Genomic DNA, 21,171 nt, shown 5'->3' on the forward strand with positions numbered 1-21,171 from the left:
GACTCGCATCTAATACTGTGTCTTTATAGACAGAACTTTTAGGTCATCATAATTTCTTCTATACATGTGCTAACATTTGACTTTTGTTTTTAACTTTGTTTAAAATTAGTTTGCTCTATAACTCTTACTTTTCTTTCTATGTGGTCCTTTGGAGCTCCAAGTGAAAAAAAAATCTAGCTATATTGAAATACTATAATCCCAAAGGTATTCCTCTTTGTGACTGTCCAGAGAGACATTACAATCAAATTCTATTACCTACCAAATAGATATTATCTACCTGCACAGCAGTAATTAGTTTCAAAATGGTGCATTTCTGAAAGCAGCTAGGAAATCTAATTTATGTAGGCTGTAAATAAATTATGGAATTTAATCCAGTCTTTTGATTTATATATGAACTGAAATGTTCTTGACGATTTCATTAAAGGCATTAGACCTTTCGTCCAATTGATTCATTTCTCCTTGATGGTTCAAGGTAATAAAATCAGGACTCAGTTCAAGATTTGTTAAATATCAGCTAAAGTAGCTTCTGTAGTGACATCTAGTAAACTTTTACAACAGTACAGGGGAAGTCTGTAAATTAAATATTTACCTTGTGCTTTTCAAACTGAGGTGTTTTATAAGGATTTAAGTTTAAATCACTTCTAAAGCCCCTAGAACAGAGGTCCCCATCCCCGACTCTGCAGCCCACTACTGGGCTGTGAGCCGTTCAGAACCGGGCCGCAGAAGCAGCGGGCGAGCGAGCATCCCCAGCTCCATTTGCATATGTGGCGGACACACGCAGCCGCCACTTGCGCACATGGAGGTGCGCGCACCCGCTCACCCGCTGCTTGCACAAGTGGGGATGCTTCCTGGCCTCTCGCACAGAACCATCCCCTCTCTCCACGGTCTGCAAAGCTGGAAAGATTGGGGAACTCTGCCCTATAAGACAGATAAAATAAGGATCTTTATTGTTTCTTTTATATCAAAATGATGGGATTGTTTTTTTTTTTAATACAGTACTATTTTGTCTTTGTAATCAATACCTTGGTTACTCTGAGGGTAGTACTACAAACATATTAAGATGTTGGATTCCATCTCTATAATGCTTTAGATTTGAACCCATAAGGGCTTTATGGAAGGGGGTGTATGTGTGTGCGCTAATGCAACACCTGTCTGCACCCGTTTCAAACAACTGTGTTCTTTTCTAGAACCGTGTTGGACTTGGATAAAGCAGCTACAGGATTCTGGGGAAATGATTTTAAAGAATTGCAGACAGATGCTAAGCTCATGATCCCATGCACTATGAAGCCTTATTTTAAATTTGAATATGAAACATTACAGGGCCTATCAGATTCAATAATGCTTATATTTATAATAATATCTGTTTAACCTAGCCAATATTGCTGTATAGGACTACTACACTCAAATCCTTTACTTTTTAAATAAAAATTAAATGAAATAAATGCCTCTTGTGTATATGACTAAAGAACAAGTGCTAACTTTTGGAAAAGACAGGAAGCAGCCAAAAGTCCAGGAATCTTACCAATAGTCTGATTCAGAATCCTGTGTACTAATGGCCAGCAGGCCCAAGCAACTGTGTGTTCTTTTCCATTATATTCAGAAATCAAAACTGATGCATATTCAGTTATGAATTATAAGCCACTATAAGCAATTATAAGCAATTGCCAAGAAAAAACCCAAGGGAAACATCTTTTTTCTTCCCTAGAATGAACAATTTCAGTGAAAGCAAGCCCTGATGTTAAAAAAAATTAATTAAGAGATTTAGGGATTATAATGCACTCTGTAGTATTCCATTTGAATGTTACAGAGAAACATGGAGTAGTCCACATGATCAGACAGAAAGGTACAGCTTCTTGTGAAGATGTAATATAAATGTAATATATATTACGTCTTCTGGTGAAGATGTAATATAAATGTAATATAAATTACAATTGCAACATTCACTCTGCATTCAACTTTCCGAATGATACGTTTTAGTAGCATTTAATCTATTAGGTGTTATAATGATTTGAAATTCATGCATTTATACAAGGGTTCCTGATGCTAGCTCACAGGAACATAAAATTCTGAGGAATTGGTAGAAATGTACGAATGCATTATATGTTCACAATGAATTTTGAATAAATTATCATCTGCACATTGTCAACAGTTCTTTCTTATTTCCCAATATTGTCAGATTTTACTTTCCTGATAATAGTGTATGTAAAGCAATTTCAGGTCCATCACGCTAATCAGGAGCTGCATGTTGACATAATCAGTGAAACTTGTATCTATTCATTCATTCATTTTGGTAGGTAACTGGATAGATTTTAGAGAATGAACTCAGATATTGCTGTTTGCAAAACATAGTTTATGGCTCAGTATATTGACTGAAACTTTCCAATTCTATTTAATAAATCATGCTAAAGTAAACTACAGAGCAATATTCAAACCGCATAATTATTAATAGACTCTATTCTCCAGAATTGTCTTAATTAGCAGCTGGGATACATTAAGATACTTCTTCTTGCCCTGATATTATATACTGTGGTTACTATATTTTATACCATTAGTAAACTCTAAGCTGTTATGATCTCTTCTGAATCCTCTGATTCAGAGAATGAAAGGGCAGGTCATACGAACCATCAGCCTGAGGAATCAGGAGGTAGTAATCACTTGCCTCTGACAGCTCTAGAAGATAAAGACTTATCTTAGATAATGAGAGATTCTGGCAGGATGCTTAGCCCCCAAACATGTCAGAAGCTATGTAGGGAAGAGCTTCAAGAAGAGAGCAATAATGCCCCTAATCAAGCTTTCCTAGCCCTGGGACTATACAAGAACAACCTCCGTGCCTTGCTCTTCCATTAGAAGCAACACTGCAACTTCTATTGCTATTTTTCCTTATCCTGCATTCATACACTTGGCTTGACATTCAGACCAACTCATGCAATTCCCTTGTGCCAAAAACTTTGTCTGTCATGACTACCCTTATCACGGTATCTTCCCATCCCATATGGTTCTGAAACAAGATCACTTTGTGGGACCCAAAGGTATGTGCCTTTTCAATAGCAACTCCTTCCTTTTGGAAGGATCTCCCCCCACCCTTCCCATAACATGGTTGACTCCAACCCTGCAGATGTTTGGAAAGGCAATTAAGACTTGGCTGTTTCCCTGGGTCAGGATAAATATAGTTGCCAAATGGTGAAGTTTAATGCATTTTAGTCCTCATCAACAATTAATTGCTTCAGCTTCCTGTATTGGTGTGTGTAACTTTTCTTTTGTATTTTTGTTTAATGATTTCGTACACTGCCCTGGGTCACATTAACCAATAAATAAATAAACCAATAAACAAACAGTTTTATAACCAGTTCTACCTTTCCTCTGCTAGTAGAATGCTGACAATTTATTTCAAGGCAAGGCTATTGTTCTCTTAATTGCTCTCAGGAAGTATATAATATGGAACTAAAGTCTCTCAGACTTTATTCACATAGCTTTCTCTTTTGCATTGACTGGCACAGATCTTGAATTTCCTTGAGTGTAATGGCAGAAAAACTGTATATAAATGTAAAAAAAATAGATGTAGACTCATAGCCTATCTTTTGGGCAAAATATGGGATGCAGTTTTGATTGATCGATTGAATGAATGAATAGGTTTTGTTGTCAACATACTGTTCTCTTGGGCTTTGAAAAAGGGCAAGAAAGATACAGTAGAAAGGATTGGGAAACAGTTGCTATCTTGCAGCTTTGTGTGGGATGAAAATGTCAAAATTTTAGCTATCTGGGTTTGGGAAGTAAACACTGAATCAATAATGAGTTTGTCCTTCCCTTTAAAAATTGGCTAATATTCTTGAATCTTGTATTCTACAAGAAAAAGAATTCTGCTTACCTTTCCACGAACCTTTTGAATATCATATCGAATCTGTGCAAATTCACGGAGCCCAAATGACCCACCAACTATTAACACCTAAAACATTAAAATAAGGGAAAAAATAGTCAGGATAGGAAAGGAGAGAACAGTCCAAAACATTGTATAAAATTATGAGAAATTGTCAGCTCAGCATGCTGATTTTTTTGCTCAATTATGGTAAAAGGACTTCAGTAATAATACATGTGGATGTTTTTTTTTATATATTAGCATCCTCAATACAAGGATTACAGCCTTCCAGTGTCCCTATCTTTCTGTATCTCATTTCTCTGGAACTTTAAACCCAGCAATGTCTGGCTTGTAACAGCTGAAGCAACAGTGATACTAGATGAATTCAGAAATCAAGGTAAAAAAGATCCAGTTACGTTCCTGGAACTTTTCAACAAATTAGGATCCTGCATATATGGTGGCCCTTTAGGTTAAAAAAAAACGTGCTATTGTGTAGTTCATCTGTGGACACAGAGGTGGTTCTACAGTCCCACAAAAGTATACAATCTAGCACAGCTGAAGATGAATTGCATATGAGAAACCTGTGTATGATGGAATTTTACGTGGAATAGCCATGGCACAACTCTCTCAGCAGGAGAGACCTTACTCCAGTGGCATGGGAAACCGTTATGGCTGGAGACCTCTCTTGCTGCAGTAGATGACCAGGATATTTATATAATAATAATAATAATAATAATAATAATAATAATAATAATAATAATGATGATGATGATGATGATGATGATGATGATGATGATGATGATGATGATGATGTTGGTGGTGGTGGTGGTGGTGGTGATGATGATGATGATGATGATGATGATGATGATGATGATGATGGAAGGGACCTTGGAGGGACCTGTGTGGTGGTCCTATTATATAGTTAAATAAATATTTGCTGCATCTACATTTTCATCAATTCACTTACAGGTTTAAATCATTTAAGATTTAGGAACAGGAATAATAAAATGGGAGAAACTGGCATGAAGAAAATAAAATGACCTTTTAGAATGAGATGCCATTAAAAATGCCTCCAAGTTTTAAAATGTAATTAGGCTCTGCTATGCCCATTCCGATGCTTCCCTAATATATACACTGTTAAATCTTTAAACAAATTAAACATCCAGTTTTTAAACTTTAAATACAAAACCTAAAACAGAAATTATCTTCAAATCATGAATCCAAACTGAATTTTGGCTATTTACACAACCCATTTGTATCATTGTTGGAATCATTGTAAGAACTACTTACTACACATATTTTTTAACTCCAAGTTTAAATTAACGAAATAAGTGTTAATATTCTATATGCCACACAAAATAACAAAATTAACATATAGAATTGTTTATTTACTGTGCCTGTTGTAAAGTTATGAAAACATAGTTACATCATTTCCATAATACCAATAATCCATACATAGATTTGTCTATTAACCCTCTGAGAATCAGACACCACAGGACAGAAGAAAAAATATAAACAGATGACTTTAAACCAAAAGCACATTAGATATGCATAGAATGTATGGAACAAAAGATGTAATAAAAAACAATAAGAGTAGAATAATAGTGACTTAACAACCCCAGATAATGATGCTGAGTGATTACCATCAGCTGGGCTTTGTGCCAGAGCCAAAGGAGCTTTCCTGGACAATAAGGAAGCCATGAGATTACCCATTTACTTTCTGGAGGGGCGGTCTGGCATGTTCCAGATGGATCTTGTCAAGTGGAGCACCAGAAGCCACAGAAATTAACAGCACACTCAAAATCTCAGATGAACACCACTAACAGCACTGGGTTTGCTGAACCTACTTTCCCAAACATATTTTGGAGATAAAAGAGTTTATAGTGAAAAGAGACCTTTGACACTTTCAGAGTAATTAATAACAACTGAGTGGCCCTTCAATGATGGAAAAAATTAGAAATACAAAATGGCAGTCAGTTTGACCACTTGGGTATCAATACTTTGGAGAGTTTTAATCAGACACTTAATATATAGTATATATTAAAAAGCAATGATGTTAGAATATATTCTTGTTTCATTCCCTTGGATATGTGGATGGGATCATTTCCATATAACATACGTATGGATGAACAAGAGTAAATCTACCCAAAATATCCCATGGTCTTATCCTAGAGACTAAAATCAAAGATCAGATAAGAATGATCTTTACATTTATTGGCCAGATGTAGCACTAAGCAATTATCTATAGATCATCCTGATTGAAACCACTCTTGCTCAACTATTGAATGGTATACAACTTAGTCCATTCATAAAGCTGAGGACAAACAGAATATTCAATTGAGCTTTTAGACTCATATTGAACAGGTGGCAGCTGTAACCATGGGGGCCTTTGTGCAGGTTCACAGAGAGGTATTAATTGGGAGTTTCTTTCTCTATTCTTTTTTCTTTCTTCACATTTCTTTCTTCTGGATTATAAGCAAAGTAGCAAAAGCTACAGAAATGACAACACAAGGAGGGGGGCATTTACAGAAGGCAGAGGGCAGAAGAAGGAATTAGGCAAGAAAATTGTTGAGGAATTGGAGATGTGTGTTAACAGCAACAGTTACTGGGACTGGGGGGAAAAAGCTGACTAATTTAAAAGACAGATTGAAAGAGAGATGTATAACTAGGAAAAAGAAAACATGGATACAAATTGGAATTATTGGAAAATTTTGGAAAACAAAGCCAAAATAACTAACAAGGAGATAGAAAGGGCTTTAGATAATATGGCTCTTTTAGAACAAAGACAGGAAGAAATTTATTTATTTAGTGAAATAAATAAATTTTGTTTGAGATTGAGAACAGTTCAAGAAGAACTTGGTGAAGATGTCAGAGAAAAAGCTGTGGAGTCACTATCCAATTTTTTGAATGGAAGATATGTAATTAGAAGTGAATAAAGTGTACAGAATTAATACTATTCAAACATAAAAAAGTACCAAGTGATAAACTTGTATACTATGTTGGAAAGAATATAAGAATAATGCTATGTGGGAAAGACCTCGGGAGATAAGTCCAAGACATCCTGCCAAGAGAATATTCTCTCAAGGTCTTTCCAAATACCATTGCAATAAGAGACAAGGTAATCCAGTAACATTTCAATACTAAATTGAATGAATGAATGAGTGAATATAAATAATATAGATATAATTTTGTTGAAAAAGATACCAATCAGAATATTACAGAAGAAAAGATAATATACTTTTTGATGGGTAAACTTAAAAGGATGACATTCTGGGATAAATTGGAAGGATTAATCAACATGGGTACAGGCACAATTAGATCAAGTGAAGAAATACAAACACAAGACAGATAAGAAGAAAATACACAGTAAGAAAATAAGAGAGAAACCATAATATTAAGTGCCAAAGGCACAGACTTTTCAAAATGTGTAAGAAAGCTATGGTTAACACCACTTTACAATGCCTTGGTAAGGCCACACTTGGAATACTGCATCTAGTTCTGGTCACCACGATGTAAAAGAAATGTTGAGACTCTAGAAAGAGTACAGAGAAGAGCAACAAAGATGATCAGGAGACTGGAGGCTAAAACATATAAGGAAAGGCTGCTGGAATTGGGTATGTCTCGTTTAATGAAGAGAAGGACGAGGGGGTGACACGATAGCAATGTTCCAATATCTCAGGGGTTAGAGATACAAATTCATATAACTATGCAAAGGGTTTTAAACATAAATATTGTGAACAAACCAGAACCTTTTTTATTGGGACTTATGGACAATGGATTAGAAACGATTTATGGCAGATGGATTTTGTATATGGTAAGTGCAGCAAGACTACTATATGCTCAATGATGGAAGAATAAACAAATTCCCACAGTGGAGGAATGGATTGTGAAAATGTCAGAATTTGCTGAAGTGGCAAAACTGACCAGTTGGATGTAAATGTTTCAGGAACATTAATAAATGTTTCATGAAGTGACATTAATGTTCCCTGAGCAGATTCTTAAAAATCTATTTCAATTTTCTTTCTAAAAGAAAGCATGGTATGCTACAAAAAGCATCTGCCAAACTATTAAAGTTGGTTATCACTCATCAATATACCAATTTGATACATTCAGTCACACTTCTGATTATTCGAGAGCTTGCTATTCAGTACAATTCCAAAAGTCGAATTCTTTGTGGATAAAATAGGCAGCAATTGCTCCATCTCTGCAACTCAACACATGCTGTATAGCTAACAGCACTTAAACCTATATACCACTTCATAGTGTTACAGCCCTCTCTAAGTTGTTTACAGAGTCAATGTATTGCCCCCAACAATCTGGATCTTTATTTTACCAACCTTGGAAGGATGAAAGACTGAATCAACCTTGCCAGTCAGGATTGAACACCTGGCAGTAGGCAGAGTCAGCCTGCAATACTGCATTCTAACCACTGCACCACTGTATCATTGATTCTGAAAGCCAAATCACAAAACTGCATTCTTTTTACCTAAATCCCCAAATTAATGTTCATTGTTGGTAATATAGATCATGCACTGGAGAAAAGGAAAAAGGCAAAATTTTATGAAACATTTTACTTAATGAATAAATATTTTATTTTCAAGCCTCTTCTGTAAGACTGCTGCTTCTCAAGTCCATAAACCATGAACTGAATAGAGTTACTACTTGAAACCTAAAACTTGCAAAAACCTAAAATTCAAATGTATTTCATCTCTCTCTCCATAGAAATATTGTTCAGTTTCTGTCTTGAGAGAAAAATATATTACAATGGCTCTTAAATTTCTTATGCTTCAGACTAAGAGGCAATTTTATTTATCCTGCACTAGGGACCATATACCAACTAAAATATTTTTGCCCAAAATAAGCTATTCTGCACTTTGGCAACATGTGATGACATTTTAAAAATGCAACAGTCTTCATATTCTGTCACTTTTTCTGCTGAATGAAAATGGCTAACTAGAAATAGCTTTAGTTATTTAACCAATGAAAAATGCATCAAAGGGACTGTATACCCACAAAGAAATATATCATTATTAGCTTCCTTGTTTAACTGATTTTACACATGCTGTCTTGCATAACAAAGGTAATGAAACAGGTTTGCATAATCTGGGTCGGATATAATCCAAACTGAACACTGTAATTCATTGCTGACCTTCAATTTTGACTCTCAGTTCAATACATGGGGCTTTAGCATGGATTAATAAAGGAGATTTCATTGATAGTCATAGATTTTCTGGAAAATTTGCATGAGGATTATTTACCTGGAAATATATGGATAGCTATATATATACTGTAAATGTTTTCCTTGGACTTTTCTTTTTTGTCTGAAAATTAGATGCCTAACACTCAGTGTAAAGTTCACCTGCCACTTTTTGTTGACCTGACATGGAGTGATCCTGCAGATAAGAATTCATAGCACTGCAAACATCAACCCTACAGTACTATTTGGGGGGGCGGCAGTAATTATGGTACCAGTTCAGAAATTGATGCTGGAAATAATAACATGCTATTACCATGTCTAAGAAGGACAAATAATGGCTTATATATTCTAAAATAACTGGCATTATGAGCACCATAAAGCCACTGCTCTCACATCATTGACCTGTATTAAATATATAAGGCAGTATTTACTTTCTTAACCCTTTAAAGTCAACTTTATGTTATTCAAAATTTCATGTCATATTACAAAGTTTGCAGTTTGCAGACCACATTTTCTCTTGATAAACTACTAAGGTAAGCAGTAAATTAGTAAGTCATTTATGTTAAATAGGCATGTGACTAGGCATGTTCTTTTTTAAAAAGAAAAAATATTTATTTTCCTAGAAATTATTTATTTTCCTAATATTTCTTGACTGTAACAGAAATGGCTCATCCAATGTAGTTTATATGGCTAAAAACAACATGAGTTATACTTATTTCCTCATAAGCACACAAAGAGCTGTATGACAAGATGAAAACAATAAGGTATGTAGCTGCCAAGGGTGATGCTGTACTTCTATGAAGAATTGAAGCTTGACCAATCCAAGTTGATCTGCTACAGTAGTTCAATTCAACAAGAGTGGCTACTGTACAAGTGTCTAGAAACCACTCTTATCAGCTCAGAATAGTGTAGTCACTTTGTAGAAGTATCTTCAGGTCAAGGCATTGCAATATTGCTTCAATCAAAGTTTTAATCGAAGTGAAACACTTCATTTAGGATTGGTGCATAACTCTTGACCTTTGCACCTGTTTAGAGTACCGTAGTTTAATATAGTATGGATTCTAGAAGAACACTACTCTGCCCATAAACCAGTAATTCTATAGCATCTTTTATATAAGGAAACAAAAGCAACTTTAACACTCTCACCCATCTTGGAGAAACATAATAGAGACTCTATGTTTGGACAAAGCACTCAACTCAGCAAAAGACAACTTGAACAGAAACAAGTAACAGCTCTGGGCAAGGAAATGTATCAAAGCATAACAGTCTTGTTAGGTCAGGCCAGAGGACCATACAATCCACTCTGTAATAATGTCAGTTTGAATGTTTTTGGGAAGCTCACAAGCCTGGAATGGAGAAAAAATAACTCCACCCCAGTAACTTGCCTCCTAGTAACTTATTTTTAAGGTTTCCACTTAAATAAATGGGGGGGGGGTATAAATAGATACCAATATTAATAGTCACTCACAATCTCCATGAACCTGTCCAGTCCCATTCAAATTGGCTAACATTATCACAACTGCTGGAAGCAAAATCCCACAATTTAACTATGTTCTATATGTTAAAAAATCTTTCTGTAGGTCCTGAGTGTCGCTATATTTCAATGGATAACCTCAAATTTTAACATGGTGAGAATAAAATTCTTTTCACCTGATCTATGGCATTCATGATGTTTTGCATTTCTCTATCATGTCCCCATTTACATCCCTTTGATACAAGCTATAGAATTTTCATTACTGTAGTCCTTCCTTGTGGTGGAACTGCTTCAATTCCCAAATACATTTTTGTACCTCTTCTAGCTCAATCATGTCCTTCTTAAACCATGTTTACAAGTGTTGTAGATAGTACTCCAACTATGGTATCACATTTATGTGAAGACATTATTATATTAGCAGTTCTATTTTCAATTCCCTTTCTCATGATTCCAAACATGGAATTATAAACTTTTTCACAACAACAACTGGGTTATTTTCACACTGGGTTATTTTCACCCAAATTCCCTTTCCTTTCCATTGCTAGTTCAGATTCCACTGTTACACAGTTGAAGTTTGGATTCTTATTTCCCTTTGCCAACATGCGTCAGTAACGTGTTTATGTTGATCTTTGTTTGATTTTTGTGAAGCCCACACAGCCACTTTGGAGAGATTCTGTATGAACTCTTTCACAATCTCTTTTTGATTTTACCACTTCAGATTGACACCACGATCAAAAATGGCCACCTCACCACTCAATCGTACAGGCACTGCTTGGCAGTGAGATGTGCAGCATGTAAATTTAACAAGTAAATAAATGTATCCACGAAGAACTGTACTATAGATTACTCATCAGTGTGTTAATTGCTCATTTATTCCTACTTTTTGCATTCTGTTTACTAACCAGTTGCCAATCCAAGAGATCTCCTGTATTTTTTATGTAATGACAGCTGAGTTTTCTGATAATGACCTTTGTCAATCTATTTTATTCTATATCTATTGGGTCATACTTTTACGCTTGCTTATAGACACCATCTGTTCCAACATCTTGTCGAAGTTACAGCAGCAATATGATGCCCTACTAGTTTATATGCTATTGTTTTTATAAATATTGGGCTTTTTCCAAAGGTATCTCTAATCCCAGCACTTTCATCTTACCCAGACATTAATGCTATTTAGCTCTACCTGTTTAATAACTGCCTTTGCAGTTGTACTGGATTCATCAACAATCCAACAAATTTGGCTTCCAGCACTGCCTGACTAGTTTTTCTACATCACTGTTTAATACACGAATAGACAACACTTACCCTTCCCTTGCATGGATGTTTAACTCATAAGTTTGCTTTACTGACATTTATAAAGGAGTGTCAACAGTTTGTCACTATGGTTGTGATGCTTCAACAGCTGGGAATTTCTTGTGGCTGGAGAGTACATGCAATCTCAGCCTCTTTCAGTACAACAATTTCAGCATGGAAATATATGTACAAGATAAAACACACAAGGAGGTTCATGGGGGGGGGGAGGAGGTTCCTTAAGCAGATTAAGATGTGTAGTTCAAAATTGGTAAAGAAATACAGAAGGCATTTTGCAAATCCAATTTTAACAAGAAGGCAGGCTGTGTTCCATACTGCAAGCATGAGTACATGGTTCTTTGAACCACACTGTAGTCGTTTTGAATTACAGGGTTGGCCGGTTCAGAATGAACACGCAACTCTATTGTAGAGAGCCAAAAATAGCTTCCTGTAAAGTTTCTCCAAAGAAGGACACATTGCATTTTTTTTAAAAATAAAATAAAATATGTTATCTTCTTCAACTGCAGTAGAACACAAAAAAGGTTGAGTTTTGAAGAATTTGGCATTATTTGATAGATTTGATGTATCATATCTCTTCCCTGATCATATGTAACATTCCACCTATTTTTTTCCAATAACAATCCTGTGAAGTAGATTGGGCTGAGAGGAGGAGACTAGTCCAAGGTTATTCAAGGGGTTTTCATGGCTGAGGATAAACATGAAGCTGGATCTCACCAGCCCTAGTCCAACACCTAATTAGTATACTACACTGGCTCAATTTTTAAATTTGTATCCATGTTACAATAAAATATACATTTCACTTGTTTTTCATAATTAAATAAAATATGGCAAATGACTAAGAATAGTAAAGGTTCTAACTAAGCTATGCCAGAAAACCTGAAGAATGAAACAGATTGGAAGAGGTAAATCTACATACCAATACCAAGAAAGGAGACTTAACCGAGTCTGCAAATTATCATGCAATAGTCTTAATTTCAGATGAAAGCAAAATACTGATTAGGATTATTGAACACAGATCACAGCACAATGCCAGATGTTAAAAATTGCTTTAGAAATAGTAGAGGAGCACAACACAATACTATTGATGCTCAATAAATAATTCAGAAAACCAAAGGATACCAAAAAGAAGTCAGTGTGTGTTTCACTGGTTATAGAAAAGGTTCTCATAATGGGGAAAAGAATTAAATGAAGCGTTCTCCCAGGAACCATTTCAAACACTAAAAAGCAATGGTTTTCTTGGGTTCACTATCCCATCACCTTATTGGGGATCTGGGCATGATCTGTTTAATTTGTGCCTTTTTTAATCTTGTATTTTATATTTTAAATGTTATGTCATATAGTATGCTTTATTTTAATTGTGGTGTTTCTGACACGAATAAACAAATCAGGGATCTTCAACTTAAAGAATATTACTGCTTCAACTTGTAAACTGCTTCAACTCTAAGAAGCAAACATAATCTTCATAACAAAGATTAAACTAATTTAACAAATGTCATTAATTGTCAATATTATGATGTTCCAGGGAAAACACTTTTTTTGATAAAACAAATACCACTGCAGGGCTGGAATCTGCACTTTACTCTCCAAAGACTTCCTGAATTTCTAGGTCTTGATAGCCTTTCTGAATTCCATAACAATTGGGGTTACATTAGAGGTGGTCCAACCACAATGGGAATCAGCAACTTGGTCATTAAATGAAGTAGTTGATAAGTGAAACTGTGACTGTGTTTATGATCTGATTTGTTGGAGAGACTGGCCAATAAGGTGACGAGCCAGGGGAGGAGTCAAACAGAGAAATAGTCTGGAATCCATATGTGGGCATGAAAGGGCAAAGTCTGACCCCACCCCCCATTGCATGCTATTGAACCTTATCTAGTCTTACCCACCTGCAATAAACAGCTAACTGAACTTTTCAAGTATGGATGTGCTTATACGGGCCTGACATTGCTGTAGTTTTTCTTTGCTTTACAGACTTACAAAGGTCATAAATGCAAGAACTAATCAGAAGCTTACTTTTTAATCACTGCCATAAATGTGAATGGTCACTGTATGTGGCAGTTGCTAAATGAGGACTACCTGTAATTAAAGGGCAATGCTGCTCTGGAGGGGACGGAAAGCAGCAAGGTTTTTGAGCTTTGAGCTTTGCCTACCTATTGCCGCCCAACATTATTTCTTATAATCAGTAGTTGAGGCAATAAAATTGGACACAGAATTCAGGCCCAGGAATAGCCATGGGGAACAATTTAGCATTCAGGTCAGATTCTTTTTTTTCTATCTGTTTCTTAAACCGGTTCTTTTAAACACCATTAAAACAAGCTTATTTGTCCAATTATATAATTTGATCTTGATTAGCAATTTATTATAGCAGTGTCAGAAAACTTACCATCCCAGTGCAGTAAGCAAGTCACATAGGATGAGTCACCAGGTGCTGCAACCCTGACTGTATTGACTGTAGTATTTCTCTTACTACACTTTATAAACTGGAGCACCACCTACTGTATTTGAGAGCCAAGTGCACCATGAGCTGTAAAAAGGAAAGGAATAGTTTATTTTGTCTTTGAAATCAAGTGTGAGGCTTATTATAAAAAAGGAAATGGCAAGGAAATATGAAAAAACCCCAAAGGAGAGCAAGCTGTTACAAGAGGAGCAAGATATGTCCACCTAAGGATCAGTCAAAAGTGATTCCATGTAAACCAACTTAAGGAGACAGGATGTAACTAACAAAAATATATGCATTAACTTTCGTTCCTTTGAATTTCCTCAGAGAGTAGCAACTGGCTGTGAGGGAAAAAATAAATTGTACCCTCAAGTTGTGGGGTGAATTCTTCCAGAATTCAGGAGCAATCTAATAGCTTCAGACTTCTAGATCCAGCTAGTAGATACAATTACAATTTGGTTTTGTTTTGTACGCGGTAAAGTTTTACCCAGTTTCCTTCAGTTCCCCCCCCCCTCCAGAAGCCTCATAATCATTTTGGATGGGTTTCCCCATTGTTCCTTTTTGTCCCTTAAAATCTAATCATATTCTCCAAATTAAATCCCATTAAATCTCCATAGTTGTTGTGTTTTCTTCATTAAATTCTAAATATTATTGTAAACTGATATCTTTGTGCCAATTTGTTTCTTAAGTTTTATAATAAAAAGAGTATTCTTAAAATATTAAATAGTTCTTAAAACAACAGGCACTTTTATGATGATGGCAAAATGTGTGTGGTGATCTTACATGCAAGGAGTGAAATTTGCATTGTGATATTGTAGCACATATTTATCTCCTTATAGACATCCATAGATAGTTCTCTGGTAAACTGGATGAGAAACTGGCATTCAAATGGAACCGTACCAGGAGATATGTGAGAAAAATTCTAAGCCCGGGGAACTGAATCTTGTTTGAAATTGTAAAGGAAAATAGGGACTATACTAGTTGCATCCATCACACAGAACAAGTTATTATGCATTGTGGGTTTCAGGCTTAGATCGGACAATTAAACTTCAGAATGGGGCAGGCAAAGATTTTCCCTGTGACATTTTATAAAAGTGAAAGTTGGGACTTTAAAGAAGGATTGAAAGAAGATTGATTTTTTCCATTCTATATAATTCTGTACTTATTTACATCCTACCTTTATTATTTTTATAAATAACTCAAAGCGGCCAACATATCTCATACTTTTTCCTCCTCCTATTTTCCTTATAAAAACCCTGTGAGATATGTTGGATTGAGAGAGTGACAGCCCAAGAAAATAAACAGACAAACAAATGAATCTTTGAAAAAAAAAATCAACCCAGAGTTCTCACTTGAGGCACAAATGACTAAGACAAAGTTATCATATTTGGAGCACATTATGTGAAGACTTCGCTGTCTCAGGAAAGGTGGAAGGATGACCAACAAGGACTCAATTGCATGCACTGCCAGAAGATCTGAAAGAACAGGTCAGGGACAGTTCATCATGGAGAAAAGCTACATAAATGGTCACTACAAAGAATCAACACTGACTTCATGGCACGTAAAGAGTTAATTCATACAAGTCATACAACAACACAGTTGTCCTCAACCAAGTGTTGTCCAATACTTATTATTTTCATCCAGATAGCCAAGTGAATAATGGGATGTATGATCCAGTCCCTCTGGAGGGCTGTGGATTGAGAAATGCTGAATTACTACTGGTATAGGCCATTCATACGAATAGAGAGGAAAGGACACAATCCATGTAATGGTGCCCTATTCGGAGTAAAGAACTTTCTAACATTTCCCCATCAAGTTGGCAAACGCCCGCCCTCTTTGTCAGACTGACAGGAGTGGCATCCAGCGACGAGCGAGCCTCGACAAAGAAGATCCTAAAGGAGATGATCCTTCAATAGGATTTTAGTCAATAGGATTTCTCACTTGTTCGTCCCAAAGAATGCATAGGAGCAGCCCTTGCGTCGCGGCTTCCGAGAATACCGTGTCCTCTATAGCCTGCTAACCTGCAACGTGCAACCATTTTCCAGTCCCCCCTCCCCAATTTAGCCGTCCTTCGTCCTACCACCAAGCGCTCACCATCATCGGGAGTCCATATTGCAGCGATTTGCTCTTCCGCAGCTTTTGCATCCAGGCCATGGCTCACGTTTTAGCTTCGGAGGGAGATCATCTCTTTACCAGTGCCACGATCCAGCAGAAATTTCATTCCCCTGGATTCGGAGGCCGGAAGCAACAAGGTTCCGCTTCTCGAAAGGGCGCACAGGCGAACAGCTGAATGCAGGACGAGCCTGCAATAGAGGGGGAAACTTGCCGAAGAGAAACCCCATAAAATCTTGTGAAGGATCCCTGGCGAGTCTAATGATGGAACCGTTCTGCCACTGGTTGATGTAAAGCAAAGTGGCACAAAGTTTCGCCACTCCATTCTTCAGATAATTGAAGCATCAGATGATGCATCATCCTGCATATTTCATATTGTGCATCCGCTCGGAAGCAAGTTCGAAAGGGCTAAAGATACATATGAGAGTAACTTAATCTTTTTCAACTAAGTATCTGTAGAGACATTTCTCTTTCTCGTTTCTCTTAACTAAATGAGACCGTTTCCTCTTCTAGTACTTTTTCTGGACTGTGAAACGTTGCTGGTGCTGGACATTGCGTAATCCTAGCATCTGATCTTGGCGATCAAACGGATCACTCAGACCGCCCTCTCTCCTCTTGCTCCTCAACTGACCTTATTAATTTTTCCTGCCACCAAGCTGGTTAAATCGAAATACCTCTTTTTCTAGAAAGAAAGTTCTGGTTGGTGAGCTACATTCTGTCAATAAATATCTGCCTCAAAAATATGCACTGCCCCACATGCTCTCATTACAGCTGACATGGTAGTAGCAACATAATATTTAGCAGGCAATAAAAGACATGCTGAAACTAGGGCTACGAAATGAATGCAGATCTGAGAACCGGCAGGGATGGTGTTGGTGGTAATGGAATTTCATAACATTGATTGAAAATAAATGCATTACTCAAGGTCAGTTGTTTAAAACATTTCAGGATGACGCAGAACATTGTACTTAATGTGTCCACTAGGTGGCACCTTCTTTATGTCAAATGTTGAGTAATACTTTTTCTTCCTGCTTGTAGAGAATTACATTCTGAAAACATGGATGTCATAGAGTCATAGAATCACAGGGCTGGAAGGGACCTTAGAGGTCTTCTAGTCCAAACCCTTGCCCAGGGCAGGAGACCTTATTCCATCCTGGACGAATTGTTGTCCAATCTTTTCTTGAAAACCTCCATTGATGGAGCACCCACAACTCCAGAGGGCAAGCTCTTCCACTGATTCATTGTTCTCACTTTCAAGAAATTTCTCCCTTAGTTTCCAGTTGGATTTCTCTTTACCAAGCTTCCACCCATTGCTTTTTGTCCTATCCTCAGGTGCTTTGGATAGCTTCTCAAATATTGGAATGTGCTAACATGTCATTGCTAACTCTTTGCTTTGGTAGACTAGACATACCGAGTTCCTGCAACCATTTATCATACAGTTTAGTTTTCCAGTCCCCTAATCATCTTTGCTGCTCTTCTCTGCACCGTTCAGCATTCAGTGCCCACAGGAGAATGTGTGCATAATGGGTAAGGGACCTGCAATAACCTACACCAGCACTTTTCAATCTCAATCACTTTAAGATGATGGACTTAAGCTCCCAGAATTTCTGAGGCAACATGCTAATTCAGCATCATGGCATGTTCTGGTGGTCTCCCATCTAGGTTCCAGCAAATTCAATCTTAACTTTTTGAGATTTTGTAGGAGTTCGGTTTACATTAAAAAAAAAATCCAGAATCAAGCCAACACTATATCATACTGCTTTTCAACCAGAGGCTCTGAAAGGAGTGCAAAGAACTAAAACCCCAATAATTGTTTTTGTCATAGAATTCTGCTTTAGAGAAGTAAGAGGAATAATGCTTGGTATAAATATGGGGCTCTTAGTCTTCTACCAAGAATACTGCGTCTTTGACAAGATAATATGTTTTGTATAGAATGACTCTTACATAGATACTTATAGGACAAGATCTATGTTTAAAAGTCCACATTAACAACACCACAAATGCATCAAACTGAGATGAAAATCTGGCTTTCAGCAACAACTGTCATAACTTTAGTTAATTTTCAGCCAACATTCACTAGCAATCAATCTTAGAATGGACTAAGTAACAAACTTTAATTTCCAAATAAACTTGAGCCATAGCATTATACTGTTTAAAAACTGAAATGCTGTAAGACTGAAGTTGTTTTAATATAGATTTCAAATACGTTTTTACTAAGCCTTTGATGTATTTAAAATTAAGCTTTAACATATTTAAAATTATGCTTATTAGCCACTTTGAATGCCATCTGCTGGAGAAAAGAACGATATATAAACCTCATAAATAGAGAAAAAAATAAAGTGTTGTTCTCAGTGCTGTCTAGTTGCAGTTCCATAGCAGAATAATGATATTGCTGTCAATTGAACCTGCAGTACAGATGAACAGTGTATTTTAGGGTTTTCAGTGCTGGGGATAAAGAGACAGGACTTATTTATTTGATTGATTTATATCCCACTTTTCACTCAAAAGCTCAAAGCGGTATACATAAAGTTCCTTCCTACTTTTCTCAGTTAACAACAAATTGGTGAGCTGAGAGTAGTGATTAGTTTTCAGTCTTCCAGTCAACTTCCAGGCACTAGAATCAAGATTTCACTGACACCAGAAGCTTATTGGATGAGAAAACACCAATGTGCCTTTTGAAAAGCACCTTTGGGACAACCATGACCTGGATGATTGAGAATCTCCATAGACATCTACATTGGAGCAGTTGTTTTTTTTAAATCAATGGCATAGTTTTCTGAGGTTGGAAACACATAGAATCTATAGGAGAAGCCACAAAGATTTGTATAGTTTTAAAACAAATACCTCCACCAAAATAGAACAGAAAATCTGGCCCTGCCCGTGTGCAGGACACAACTCCACTCGCATCAATATCGTCAGCCCTTGCTCTCCCCAGATATATTAAGTGTGGCCTTATGTTCCAAGAAGGATGTTCATTGTTTTGTTTACTTCCTTAATATTCTGTACCTGAGCAATAGATTGAGAAGTGTTTAGTCTAGAAATGGATAGAGATTGCTTGATTATAGATCATCAGGTCAGTGTCGACTTTAGCAAATTCATAGGTAGAATTTTCTCCATAATGATCTGTCCCTCACCTGGTCTTTCAAGTCTTCCAATGATTCCTCCATTGCCACTGTAACCAAATCCAGCTATCTTGCTGTTCTCCTCTTTTTCTCTTTCTTTCCACCTTTCCCTTCATTACAGCCTTGTCCAGAGAGCTGGTCTTTGCCTAATGTATCTAAAGCAAGATAATTTGAGCCTAGTCATTTGTACCCCTAGTGAGTATGCAAACATAACACATACACACACACACACACACGGTTGTACTGCATCCTTATGTGGCGGGGGGTGGGTGTTCCTGGGAAGGATGAGCGAAGAACATTGAGAACATATGTCAAGAGTATATATTCCCAGAAGGGTCACCCTCATCAGATGGCTTACCAAGAGATCATCTCAGCTGTCCAGTAAAGCAAGCCTATATTCGGCAGCAGCAATATAGGAAGATGTTGGAGGCAGAGGGTCACTTTAATGTCAGTGTCAAAGGAAACAACTCAAGCATTCTGCGTGGGAGAAGCCAATGGTAAACCATTCCTCTCTTTTAACGGAGAAAAACCACATGGGTAAGAAATTAGAAATGGATGAAGAGCCAACATTCTAATAACAGGCACATGCTGAGATGGCAGATGAACCTGAAGTGTTTCTAACTGTACATCATAGAAGCTTCATTTTATGCTTATGACACTTGAACGAAAAGGCTACACAATATTTACTATCACAAGAAAGCCATTTGCCTGGGCAAGGATGACTTATATATTCTAGTCATGAAATCAGCAATCGTGATATTCTCTTGCAAAATAATTATTGGTTCAGATTTATACTGTTTGTTCAGACTCTAAGTTATGACTTTTCTTTTGCCCTTATTTCTTTATTTTGTTTGTTGAAGTTATATTCTTCCTGCCTTCCATGAGCCCAAACTGACATAAATAGTGCACCTGATTTGTCCTTACTGCATGAGGTAGGTTAGACCAAGAAAGAAGAGACTGGGCCAAAATCATACAGTGGGTTTCATGACTGGGGCCTGTCAATATACATTAATCTTTTGAAATTGTATGTCTCATTATTATTTTTAAATCATTTTATTATGTTCTTGCATATGATAGAGTTGAGCTCTAATTCTAAATTTCCAGGAAGCAATTTAAATACATACATATCTTGCTAAATAATCCAATATTTGTGTGGTAGTAACTTTTGTTTCATCTGCATAAAAATATGTAAATTAAATAAATAGCTGTATCCATATCAATCCAATTACTGATATAGTAGAGAAGATGATGGACCACTTTTCTTTGCATTGTTATTTCTGGAATCAGCCCAAATGTTTTCCCTGAAGATTATTTCTTTTTATACACAACTGGATTGATAGTTGTATCTTATTTCAAGATGAATTATGTGATAGTGCCCTTCTGAAGGCATCAGCACTGCCCCATGCAACTCTCTTCTCTTTTTAGCCACTCTAGCACAAAAGCCAGTACCAGCCAAGACAGCTGGTTCAGATCTGCCCAGTGCAGGGGTAGGCAACCTTGGCTCTTTTATGACTCGTGGACTTCAACTCCCAGAATTCCTGAGCCAGCCATGCTGAGGGGAAAGGGAGAGGTTTTCAAGCTGAGCCATGCTGGCTCAGGAATTCTGGGAATTGAAGTCCATGAGTCATAAAAGAGCCAAGGTTGCCTACCCCTGGCCTACTGGTA

The 21,171-nt window shown here is 36.7% G+C and overlaps 1 protein-coding gene across 2 annotated transcripts in view; it reads right to left on the bottom strand.

Moving 5' to 3' along the window:
* Positions 1 to 16,492, bottom strand: part of LOC107291073 (cytochrome c oxidase assembly protein COX16 homolog, mitochondrial) — a 24,304-nt gene extending 7,812 nt beyond the window's left edge. Inside the window, exons 1-3 of one of the 2 annotated variants that reach the window (XM_015820031.1) lie at positions 16,367 to 16,492; positions 14,219 to 14,359; positions 3,866 to 3,943 (exon numbers count right to left, since the gene is read on the bottom strand). In XM_015820031.1, coding sequence (XP_015675517.1) covers positions 3,866 to 3,943; positions 14,219 to 14,221 — 81 coding nt within the window. In that variant the 5' untranslated portion in view covers positions 14,222 to 14,359; positions 16,367 to 16,492. The remainder of the gene's footprint in view (positions 1 to 3,865; positions 3,944 to 14,218; positions 14,360 to 16,366) is intronic. The other variant, XM_015820030.1, reaches the window with a different exon arrangement.
* Positions 16,493 to 21,171: the final 4,679 nt, after the last annotated feature.

Source organism: Protobothrops mucrosquamatus, unplaced genomic scaffold, assembly GCF_001527695.2.
Source record: "Protobothrops mucrosquamatus isolate PMUCROS unplaced genomic scaffold, P.Mucros_1.0 scaffold1044, whole genome shotgun sequence".
NCBI lineage: Eukaryota > Metazoa > Chordata > Lepidosauria > Squamata > Viperidae > Protobothrops > Protobothrops mucrosquamatus.